At 44.9% G+C, this 15,027-nt stretch overlaps 1 protein-coding gene across 2 annotated transcripts in view; it reads right to left on the minus strand.

Moving 5' to 3' along the window:
- The window catches only part of AATK (apoptosis associated tyrosine kinase), a 169,330-nt gene that overhangs the window by 134,901 nt on the left and 19,402 nt on the right, over positions 1-15,027 (minus strand). The window contains exon 1 of one of the 2 annotated variants that reach the window (XM_056553871.1): positions 657-802. The exons of the other annotated variant lie outside the window; for it this stretch is intronic. Within the exon in view, the coding sequence (XP_056409846.1) occupies positions 657-728 (72 nt within the window). The 5' untranslated portion in view covers positions 729-802. Of the gene's footprint in view, positions 1-656; positions 803-15,027 lie in introns of those variants that run through there. 2 annotated transcript variants of the gene reach the window in all.

Here is a 15,027-nt window from a genome sequence, read left to right on the forward strand (position 1 = left end):
GATATGAGATAGATAGTTATGAGATAGATAGATATGAGAGATAGATAGATAGATATGAGATAGATATATATGAGATAGATAGATAGATATGAGATAGATATGAGATAGATATGAGATAGATATGAGATAGATATGAGATAGATAGATATGAGATAGATAGATATGAGATAGATAGATAGATATGAGATAGATAGATATGAGATAGATAGATAGATATGAGATAGATATGAAAAAGATAGATAGATATGAGATAGATATGAGATAGATATGAGATAGATAGATATGAGATAGATAGATATGAGATAGATATGAGATAGATATGAGATAGATATAAGATAGATAGATAGATAGATATGAGATAGATATGAGATAGATAGATAGATAGATATGAGATAGATATGAGATAGATAGATATGAGATAGATATGAGATAGATAGATATGAGATAGATATGAGATAGATATGAGATAGATATAAGATAGATAGATAGATAGATATGAGATAGATATGAGATAGATAGATAGATAGATATGAGATAGATATGAGATAGATAGATATGCTATAAATAGATATAGTAGTGATGCTCTGCAGACAGCACATCGCTCCGTTATATGGGGGGCTCCCGGATATACGGTCGGTGTCCCCCCCTTCCCCTACCTCCTCATGTCTCCAGGTAAATCCTTTAATCCCGAGAGCGGCTCCTGCGATCAGATAGGAGAGGGTCAGCATGTCAGTGCTGGGGGGCCGGGGGCAGGCGGTGCGGCCATCACAGCCGGGGTCTCCCTCACCACATCACCCGCTCAGCTGAGCCTGATATCCAGGACTGTGCTGGAACAGGGGGCGGCTCCTCATCACTTATACATCACTCAGTGCCCACCACGTGACCCCCCACCACCTGCCCCAACAATACCCCCATTATCTGGGCCATCACTGTGCCCGGCAGGGGAAGTGGTAACTACAACCCCCAACATGACCAGAATACTGTATACATGGAGAACTACAACCCCCAACATGACCAGAATACTGTATACATGGAGAACTACAACCCCTAACATGACCAGAATACTGTATACATGGAGAACTACAACCCCTAACATGACCAGAATACTGTATACATGGGGAACTACAACCCCCAACATGACCAGAATACTGTATACATGGAGAACTACAACCCCCAACATGACCAGAATGCTGTATACATGGGGAACTACAACCCCCAACATGACCAGAATACTGTATACATGGAGAACTACAACCCCCAACATGACCAGAATGCTGTATACATGGAGAACTACAACCCCCAACATGACCAGAATACTGTATACATGGAGAACTACAACCCCTAACATGACCAGAATACTGTATACATGGAGAACTACAACCCCTAACATGACCAGAATACTGTATACATGGGGAACTACAACCCCCAACATGACCAGAATACTGTATACATGGAGAACTACAACCCCCAACATGACCAGAATACTGTATACATGGGGAACTACAACCCCCAACATGACCAGAATGCTGTATACATGGAGAACTACAACCCCCAACATGACCAGAATACTGTATACATGGAGAACTACAACCCCCAACATGACCAGAATACTGTATACATGGAGAACTACAACCCCCAACATGACCAGAATACTGTATACATGGAGAACTACAACCCCTAACATGACCAGAATACTGTATACATGGAGAACTACAACCCCCAACATGACCAGAATACTGTATACATGGAGAACTACAACCCCCAACATGACCAGAATACTATATACATGGAGAACTACAACCCCCAACATGACCAGAATACTGTATACATGGGGAACTACAACCCCCAACATGACCAGAATACTGTACACATGGAGAACTATAACCCTCAACATGACCAGAATACTGTATACATGGAGAACTACAACCCCTAACATGACCAGAATACTGTATACATGGGGAACTACAACCCCTAACATGACCAGAATACTGTATACATGGGGAACTACAACCCCCAACATGACCAGAATACTGTATACATGGAGAACTACAACCCCCAACATGACCAGAATACTGTATACATGGAGAACTACAACCCCCAACATGACCAGAATGCTGTATACATGGAGAACTACAACCCCCAACATGACCAGAATACTGTATACATGGAGAACTACAACCCCCAACATGACCAGAATGCTGTATACATGGAGAACTACAACCCCCAACATGACCAGAATACTGTATACATGGAGAACTACAACCCCCAACATGACCAGAATACTGTATACATGGAGAACTACAACCCCCAACATGACCAGAATACTGTATACATGGAGAACTACAACCCCCAACATGACCAGAATACTGTATACATGGAGAACTACAACCCCCAACATGACCAGAATACTGTATACATGGGGAACTACAACCCCTAACATGACCAGAATACTGTATACATGGAGAACTACAACCCCCAACATGACCAGAATACTGTATACATGGAGAACTACAACCCCCAACATGACCAGAATACTGTATACATGGAGAACTACAACCCCCAACATGACCAGAATACTGTATACATGGAGAACTACAACCCCCAACATGACCAGAATACTGTATACATGGGGAACTACAACCCCTAACATGACCAGAATACTGTATACAGGGAGAACTACAACCCCCAACATGACCAGAATACTGTATACATGGAGAACTACAACCCCCAACATGACCAGAATACTGTATACATGGAGAACTACAACCCCCAACATGACCAGAATACTGTATACATGGAGAACTACAACCCCCAACATGACCAGAATACTGTATACATGGAGAACTACAACCCCCAACATGACCAGAATACTGTAAACATGGAGAACTACAACCCCCAACATGACCAGAATACTGTATACAGGGAGAACTACAACCCCCAACATGACCAGAATACTGTATACATGGAGAACTACAACCCCTAACATGACCAGAATGCTGTATACATGGAGAACTACAACCCCCAACATGACCAGAATACTGTATAAATGGGGAACTACAACCCCTAACATGACCAGAATACTGTATACATGGGGAACTACAACCCCTAACATGACCAGAATACTGTATACATGGGGAACTACAACCCCTAACATGACCAGAATACTGTATACATGGGGAACTACAACTCCTAACATGACCAGAATACTGTATACATGGAGAACTACAACCCCTAACATGACCAGAATACTGAATACATGGAGAACTACAACCCCCAACATGACCAGAATACTGTATACATGGAGAACTACAACCCCCAACATGACCAGAATACTGTATACATGGAGAACTACAACCCCCAACATGACCAGAATACTGTATACATGGAGAACTACAACCCCTAACATGACCAGAATTCTGTATACATGGAGAACTACAACCCCCAACATGACCAGAATACTGTATACATGGAGAACTACAACCCCCAACATGACCAGAATACTGTATACATGGGGAACTACAACCCCCAACATGACCAGAATACTGTATACATGGAGAACTACAACCCTCAACATGACCAGAATACTGTATACATGGAGAACTACAACCCCTAACATGACCAGAATGCTGTATACATGGAGAACTACAACCCCCAACATGACCAGAATACTGTATACATGGAGAACTACAACCCCCAACATGACCAGAATACTGTATACATGGAGAACTACAACCCTCAACATGACCAGAATGCTGTATACATGGAGAACTACAACCCCTAACATGACCAGAATGCTGTATACATGGAGAACTACAACCCCCAACATGACCAGAATACTGTATACATGGAGAACTACAACCCCCAACATGACCAGAATACTGTATACATGGGGAACTACAACCCCTAACATGACCAGAATACTGTATACATGGGGAACTACAACCCCTAACATCACCAGAATACTGTATAAATGGGGAACTACAACCCCTAACATGACCAGAATACTGTATACATGGGGAACTACAACCCCTAACATGACCAGAATGCTGTATACATAGTTACATAGTTACATAGTTAGTACGGTCGAAAAAAGACATATGTCCATCAAGTTCAACCAGGGAATTAAGGGGTAGGGGTGTGATTAAGGGGTAGGGGTGTACAACCCCTAACATGACCAGAATACTGTATACATGGAGAACTACAACCCCCAACATGACCAGAATACTGTATACATGGAGAACTACAACCCCTAACATGACCAGAATGCTGTATACATGGAGAACTACAACCCCCAACATGACCAGAATACTGTATACATGGAGAACTACAACCCCTAACATGACCAGAATACTGTATACATGGAGAACTACAACCCCCAACATGACCAGAATACTGTATACATGGAGAACTACAACCCCTAACATGACCAGAATGCTGTATACATGGAGAACTACAACCCCTAACATGACCAGAATACTATATACATGGAGAACTACAACCCCCAACATGACCAGAATACTGTATAAATGGGGAACTACAACCCCTAACATGACCAGAATACTGTATACATGGAGAACTACAACCCTCAACATGACCAGAATACTGTATACATGGAGAACTACAACCCCCAACATGACCAGAATACTGTATACATGGAGAACTACAACCCCCAACATGACCAGAATGCTGTATACATGGAGAACTACAACCCCCAACATGACCAGAATACTGTATACATGGAGAACTACAACCCCCAACATAACCAGAATACTGTATAAATGGGGAACTACAACCCCTAACATGACCAGAATACTGTATACATGGAGAACTACAACCCCCAACATGACCAGAATACTGTATACATGGGGAACTACAACCCCCAACATGACCAGAATACTGTATACATGGAGAACTACAACCCCCAACATGACCAGAATACTGTATAAATGGGGAACTACAACCCCTAACATGACCAGAATACTGTATACATGGAGAACTACAACCCCCAACATGACCAGAATACTGTATACATGGGGAACTACAACCCCCAACATGACCAGAATACTGTATACATGGAGAACTACAACCCCCAACATGACCAGAATGCTGTATACATGGAGAACTACAACCCCCAACATGACCAGAATACTGTATACATGGAGAACTACAACCCCCAACATGACCAGAATACTGTATAAATGGGGAACTACAACCCCTAACATGACCAGAATACTGTATACATGGAGAACTACAACCCCCAACATGACCAGAATACTGTATACATGGGGAACTACAACCCCCAACATGACCAGAATACTGTATACATGGAGAACTACAACCCCCAACATGACCAGAATACTGAATACATGGAGAACTACAACCCCCAACATGACCAGAATACTGTATACATGGAGAACTACAACCCCCAACATGACCAGAATACTGTATACATGGAGAACTACAACCCCCAACATGACCAGAATACTGTATACATGGAGAACTACAACCCCTAACATGACCAGAATGCTGTATACATGGAGAACTACAACCCCCAACATGACCAGAATACTGTATACATGGAGAACTACAACCCCCAACATGACCAGAATACTGTATACATGGGGAACTACAACCCCCAACATGACCAGAATACTGTATACATGGAGAACTACAACCCTCAACATGACCAGAATACTGTATACATGGGGAACTACAACCCTCAACATGACCAGAATACTGTATACATGGAGAACTACAACTCCCAACATGACCAGAATACTGTATACATGGGGAACTACAACCCCCAACATGACCAGAATACTGTATACATGGAGAACTACAACCCTCAACATGACCAGAATACTGTATACATGGGGAACTACAACCCTCAACATGACCAGAATGCTGTATACATGGAGAACTACAACCCCTAACATGACCAGAATGCTGTATACATGGAGAACTACAACCCCCAACATGACCAGAATGCTGTATACATGGAGAACTACAACCCCCAACATGACCAGAATACTGTATACATGGAGAACTACAACCCCCAACATGACCAGAATACTGTATACATGGGGAACTACAACCCCTAACATGACCAGAATACTGTATACATGGGGAACTACAACCCCTAACATCACCAGAATACTGTATAAATGGGGAACTACAACCCCTAACATGACCAGAATACTGTATACATGGGGAACTACAACCCCTAACATGACCAGAATGCTGTATACATGGGGAATTACAACCCCTAACATGACCAGAATACTGTATACATGGAGAACTACAACCCCCAACATGACCAGAATACTGTATACATGGAGAACTACAACCCCTAACATGACCAGAATGCTGTATACATGGAGAACTACAACCCCTAACATGACCAGAATACTATATACATGGAGAACTACAACCCCCAACATGACCAGAATACTGTATAAATGGGGAACTACAACCCCTAACATGACCAGAATACTGTATACATGGGGAACTACAACCCCTAACATGACCAGAATACTGTATACATGGAGAACTACAACCCCCAACATGACCAGAATACTGTATACATGGAGAACTACAACCCCTAACATGACCAGAATGCTGTATACATGGAGAACTAAAACCCCCAACATGACCAGAATACTGTATACATGGAGAACTACAACCCCCAACATGACCAGAATACTGTATACATGGAGAACTACAACCCCCAACATGACCAGAATACTGTATACATGGAGAACTACAACCCCCAACATGACCAGAATACTGTATAAATGGGGAACTACAACCCCTAACATGACCAGAATACTGTATACATGGGGAACTACAACCCCCAACATGACCAGAATACTGTATACATGGAGAACTACAACCCCCAACATGACCAGAATGCTGTATACATGGAGAACTACAACCCCCAACATGACCAGAATACTGTATACATGGAGAACTACAACCCCCAACATGACCAGAATACTGTATAAATGGGGAACTACAACCCCTAACATGACCAGAATACTGTATACATGGAGAACTACAACCCCCAACATGACCAGAATACTGTATACATGGGGAACTACAACCCCCAACATGACCAGAATACTGTATACATGGAGAACTACAACCCCCAACATGACCAGAATACTGAATACATGGAGAACTACAACCCCCAACATGACCAGAATACTGTATACATGGAGAACTACAACCCCCAACATGACCAGAATACTGTATACATGGAGAACTACAACCCCCAACATGACCAGAATACTGTATACATGGAGAACTACAACCCCTAACATGACCAGAATGCTGTATACATGGAGAACTACAACCCCCAACATGACCAGAATACTGTATACATGGAGAACTACAACCCCCAACATGACCAGAATACTGTATACATGGGGAACTACAACCCCCAACATGACCAGAATACTGTATACATGGAGAACTACAACCCTCAACATGACCAGAATACTGTATACATGGGGAACTACAACCCTCAACATGACCATAATACTGTATACATGGAGAACTACAACTCCCAACATGACCAGAATACTGTATACATGGGGAACTACAACCCCCAACATGACCAGAATACTGTATACATGGAGAACTACAACCCTCAACATGACCAGAATACTGTATACATGGGGAACTACAACCCTCAACATGACCAGAATGCTGTATACATGGAGAACTACAACCCCTAACATGACCAGAATGCTGTATACATGGAGAACTACAACCCCCAACATGACCAGAATGCTGTATACATGGAGAACTACAACCCCCAACATGACCAGAATACTGTATACATGGAGAACTACAACCCCCAACATGACCAGAATACTGTATACATGGGGAACTACAACCCCTAACATGACCAGAATACTGTATACATGGGGAACTACAACCCCTAACATCACCAGAATACTGTATAAATGGGGAACTACAACCCCTAACATGACCAGAATACTGTATACATGGGGAACTACAACCCCTAACATGACCAGAATGCTGTATACATGGGGAATTACAACCCCTAACATGACCAGAATACTGTATACATGGAGAACTACAACCCCCAACATGACCAGAATACTGTATACATGGAGAACTACAACCCCTAACATGACCAGAATGCTGTATACATGGAGAACTACAACCCCTAACATGACCAGAATACTATATACATGGAGAACTACAACCCCCAACATGACCAGAATACTGTATAAATGGGGAACTACAACCCCTAACATGACCAGAATACTGTATACATGGGGAACTACAACCCCTAACATGACCAGAATACTGTATACATGGAGAACTACAACCCCCAACATGACCAGAATACTGTATACATGGAGAACTACAACCCCTAACATGACCAGAATGCTGTATACATGGAGAACTAAAACCCCCAACATGACCAGAATACTGTATACATGGAGAACTACAACCCCCAACATGACCAGAATACTGTATACATGGAGAACTACAACCCCCAACATGACCAGAATACTGTATACATGGAGAACTACAACCCCCAACATGACCAGAATACTGTATAAATGGGGAACTACAACCCCTAACATGACCAGAATACTGTATACATGGAGAACTACAACCCCCAACATGACCAGAATACTGTATACATGGGGAACTACAACCCCCAACATGACCAGAATACTGTATACATGGAGAACTACAACCCCCAACATGACCAGAATACTGTATACATGGGGAACTACAACCCCTAACATGACCAGAATACTGTATACATGGGGAACTACAACCCCTAACATGACCAGAATACTGTATACATTGAGAACTACAACCCCCAACATGACCAGAATACTGTATACAGGGAGTACTACAATCCCCAACATGACCAGAATACTGTATACATGGAGAACTACAACCCCCAACATGACCAGAATACTGTATACATGGAGAACTACAACCCCTAACATGACCAGAATGCTGTATACATGGAGAACTACAACCCCCAACATGACCAGAATACTGTATACATGGAGAACTACAACCCCCAACATGACCAGAATACTGTATACATGGAGAACTACAACCCCTAACATGACCAGAATACTGTATACATGGAGAACTACAACCCCCAACATGACCAGAATACTGTATACATGGAGAACTACAACCCCCAACATGACCAGAATACTGTATACATGGAGAACTACAACCCTCAACATGACCAGAATACTGTATACATGGAGAACTACAACCCCTAACATGACCAGAATACTATATACATGGAGAACTACAACCCCCAACATGACCAGAATACTGTATACATGGGGAACTACAACCCCCAACATGACCAGAATGCTGTATACATGGAGAACTACAACCCCCAACATGACCAGAATACTATATACATGGGGAACTACAACCCCCAACATGACCAGAATGCTGTATACATGGAGAACTACAACCCCCAACATGACCAGAATACTGTATACATGGAGAACTACAACCCCCAACATGACCAGAATACTGTATACATGGAGAACTACAACCCCCAACATGACCAGAATACTGTATACATGGAGAACTACAACCCCTAACATGACCAGAATACTGTATACATGGAGAACTACAACCCCCAACATGACCAGAATACTGTATACATGGGGAACTACAACCCCCAACATGACCAGAATGCTGTATACATGGAGAACTACAACCCCCAACATGACCAGAATACTGTATACATGGAGAACTACAACCCCCAACATGACCAGAATGCTGTATACATGGGGAACTACAACCCCCAACATGACCAGAATACTGTATACATGGGGAACTACAACCCCCAACATGACCAGAATGCTGTATACATGGAGAACTACAACCCCCAACATGACCAGAATACTGTATACATGGAGAACTACAACCCCCAACATGACCAGAATACTGTATACATGGAGAACTACAACCCCCAACATGACCAGAATACTGTATACATGGGGAACTACAACCCCCAACATGACCAGAATGCTGTATACATGGAGAACTACAACCCCCAACATGACCAGAATGCTGTATACATGGAGAACTACAACCCCCCAACATGACCAGAATACTGTATACATGGAGAACTACAACCCCCCAACATGACCAGAATACTGTATACATGGAGAACTACAACCCCCAACATGACCAGAATGCTGTATACATGGAGAACTACAACCCCTAACATGACCAGAATGCTGTATACATGGAGAACTACAACCCCCAACATGACCAGAATGCTGTATACATGGGGAACAATACCACATAAATGGTGATCACACATATGGACCCAGTAAATACAAGAATATACAGAAATCACCATCTCTACAGAGTAACACAGAATCGGGCAAATTCACTGAAGAATAAATAAATGGTAGAAAACAAGAGAAACAGATCAAAAAAATCCAAAGAAGAAGAGAGAAGTGATCGGAATCCCCAGGCGGGCGCCAAACAGACGATGATCACATCTACAGATCCCATCCTAAAAAAGGTGAATGAATGGGACAATCACACGAATAACGCACATCACACAATGGACGTCTCCCTAATCCTCACAACCCTACAACCGGTAAAACCCCTACAACCCCTACAACCACAACAACCGATACAACCGCAACAACCCCTACAAACCCTACAACCGCAACAACCCCTACAAACCCTACAACCGCAACAACCCCTACAACCGGTAAAACCCCTACAACCATAACAACCCCTACAACCGCAACAACCCCTACAACCGCAACAACCCCTACAACCGCAACAATTCCTACAACCGCAACAACCCCTACAACCGCAACAACCCCTACAACCGCAACAACCCCTACAAACCCTACAACCGCAACAACCCCTACAAACCCTACAACCGCAACAACCCCTACAACCGGTAAAACCCCTACAACCACAACAACCCCTACAACCACTACAACCGCAACAACCCCTATAACCGCAACAACCCCTACAACTACTACAACCCCTACAACCACTACAACCGCAACAACCCCTACAACCGTAACAACCGCTACAAACCCTACAACCCCTACAACCACTACAACCGCAACAACCCCTACAACCACTACAATCCCTACAATCGCAACAACCCCTACAACCGCAACAACCCCTACAACCACTACAATCCCTACAATCGCAACAACCCCTACAATCGCAACAACCCCTACAACCACTACAACCGCAACAACCCCTATAACCGCAACAACCCCTACAACTACTACAACCCCTACAACCGCAACAACCCCTACAACCGTAACAACCGCTACAATCCCTACAATCCCTACAATCGCAACAACCCCTACAACCGCAACAACCCCTACAACTACTACAACCACTACAATCGCAACAACCCCTACAACCACTACAACCGGTAAAACCCCTACAACCGCAACAACCGCTACAAACCCTACAACCGGTACAACCCCTACAACCGGTACAACCGGTACAACCCCTACAACGGCAAAAACCCCTACAACCGCAACAACCACTACAACCGCTACAACCCCTACAACCCCTACAACCGCAACAACCCCTACAACTGCAACAACCCCTACAACCGCAACAACCCCTACAACCACTACAACCGCAACAACCCCTACAACCGCTACAACCGCTACAACCCCTACAACCCCTACAATCGCAACACCCCTACAACCGCAACAACCACTACAACCGGTACAACCCCTACAACCCCTACAACCCCTACAACCGCTACAACCCCTACAACCACAACAACCCCTACAACCGCAACAACCCCTACAACCGCAACAACCCCTACAACAACTACAACCACTACAACCGCAACAACCGCAACAACCCCAACAACCGCAACAACCGCAACAACCCCTACAACCACTACAACCGCTACAACCGCTACAAACCCTACAACCGCTACAACCACTACAACCCCTACAACCGCTACAAACCCTACAACCCCTACAACCACTACAAACCCTACAACCACTACAACCGCAACAACCCCTACAATCACTACAACCGCAACAACCCCTACAACCCCTACAACCACTACAACCCCTACAACCGCAACAACCCCTACAACCGCAACAACCCCTACAACCACTACAACAGCAACAACCGCTACAACCGCTACCACCACAACAACCCCTACAACCACTACAACCGCAACAACCCCTACAACCGCAACAACCCCTACAACCGCAACAACCCCTACAACCGCAACAACCCCTACAACCACTACAACCGCAACAACCCCAACAACCACTACAACAGCAACAACCCCTACAACCGGTACAACCCCTACAACTGCAACAACCCCTACAACCGCAACAACCCGTACAACCGCAACAACCCGTACAACCCGTACAACCACTACAACCCCTACAACCACTACAATCGCAACAAACCCTACAACCACTACAACCACAACAACCCCTACAACCCCTACAACCGTAACAACCGCTACAAACCCTACAACCCCTACAACCACTACAACCACTACAACCGGTAAAACCACTACAACCGCAACAACCGCTACAAACCCTACAACCCCTACAACCGGTACAACCCCTACAACCACTACAACCGGTACAACCGGTACAACCCCTACAACGGCAAAAACCCCTACAAACGCAACAACCACTACAACTGCTACAACCGGTAAAACCCCTACAACCGCAACAACCCCTACAACCGCAACAACCCCTACAACCACTACAACCGCAACAACCCCTACAACCGCTACAACCCCTACAACCGCAACACCCCTACAACCGCAACAACCACTACAACCGGTACAACCCCTACAACCACTACAACCGCTACAACCCCTACAACCGCAACAACCCCAACAACCCCTACAACCGCAACAACCCCTACAACAACTACAACCCCTACAACTGCAACAACCCCTACAACAACCCCTACAACAACCCCTACAACTGCAACAACCCCTACAACCGCAACAACCCCAACAACCGCAACAACTCCTACAACCACTACAACCGCTACAAACGCTACAAACCCTACAACCACTACAACCCATACAACCGCTACAAACCCTACAACCCCTACAACCACTACAAACCCTACAACCACTACAACCGCAACAACCCCTACAACCGCAACAACCCCTACAACCCCTACAACCGCAACAACCCCTACAACCCCTACAACCACTGCAACCGCTACAAACCCTACAACCGCAACCACTACAACCGCAACAACCCCTACAACCGCAACAACCCCTACAACCGCAACAACCCCTACAACCACTACAACCGCAACAACCGCTACAACCACAACAACCGCAACAACCCCTACAACCGCTACAACCACAACAACCCCTACAACCACTACAACCGCAACAACCCCTACAACCAAAACAACCCCTACAACCGCAACAACCGGTACAACCCCTACAACCGCTACAACCGCAACAACCTCTACAACCACTACAACCGCAACAACCCCAACAACCACTACAACCGCAACAACCCCTACAACCGGTACAACCCCTACAACCGCAACAACCCGTACAACCGCAACAACCCGTACAACCACTACAACCCCTACAACAACTACAACCACTACAACCGCAACAACCCCTACAACCGCAACAACCCCTACAACCACTACAACCGCTACAAACCCCTACAACAACCCCTACAACCGCAACAACCCCTACAACCGCAACAACCCCTACAACCACTACAACCGCAACAACCCCTACAACCGCTACAAACCCTACAACCACAACAACCCCTACAACCACTACAACCGCAACAACCCCTAAAACCACTACAACCGCAACAACCCCTAAAACCACTACAACCGCAACAACCCCTACAACCGATTCAACCCCTACAACCCGAAAAACCACTACAACCCCTACAACCACTACAACCCGAAAAACCACTACAACCCCTACAATCGCAACAACCCCTACAACCGGTACAACCCCTACAACCGCAACAACCCCTACAACCCCTACAAACACTACAACCCCTACAACCGCAACAACCCCTACAACAGCTACAAACCCCTACAACCGCAACAACCCCTACAACCGCAACAACCCCTACAACCACAACAACCGCAACAACCCCTACAAACACATCAACCACTACAACCCCTACAACCCCTACAACCACTACAATCGCAACAACCCCTACAACCGCAACAACCCCTAAAACCACTACAACCGCAACAACCCCTACAACCACTACAACCGCAACAATCCCTACAACCGATACAACCCCTACAACCACTACAACCCCTACAACCACTACAACCGATACAACCCCAACAACCCGAAAAACCACTACAACCCCTACAACCACTACAACCACTACAACCGCTACAACCGCTACAACCCGTAAAACCACTACAACCACTACAACCCCTAAAACCGCTACAAACCCTACAACCCCTACAACTCGTAAAACCACTACAACTGCTACAAACCCTAAAACCGCTAAAACAACTGCTACAATCCCTAAATCCACTACAAACCTTACAACCGCTACAATCCCTAAACCCCCCTACAACCGCTATAACACCTACAACCACTACAACCCCTACAACCGCTATAACATCTACAACTGCTACAACCCCTACAACCGCTACAACCCCTACAACCGCTACAACCCCTACAACCGCTACAACACCTACAACACCTACCACAGCTTCAACCGCTACAATCCCTACAACCCATACAACCGCTACAATCCGTACAACCCCTACAACCCCTTAAACTACTACAACCTCTAAAATCACTACAACCTCTACAACTGCTACAATCCCTACAACCCCTAAAACCACTACAACTGCTACAACCCCTACAACCGCTACAATCCCTACAACCGCTACAACCCCTACAACCGCTACAATCCCTACAACCGCTACAATCCCTACAACCGCTACAATCCCTACAACCGCTACAATCCCTACAACCGCTACAAT

The sequence above is a fragment of the Hyla sarda genome, unplaced genomic scaffold, assembly GCF_029499605.1.
Source record: "Hyla sarda isolate aHylSar1 unplaced genomic scaffold, aHylSar1.hap1 scaffold_423, whole genome shotgun sequence".
NCBI lineage: Eukaryota > Metazoa > Chordata > Amphibia > Anura > Hylidae > Hyla > Hyla sarda.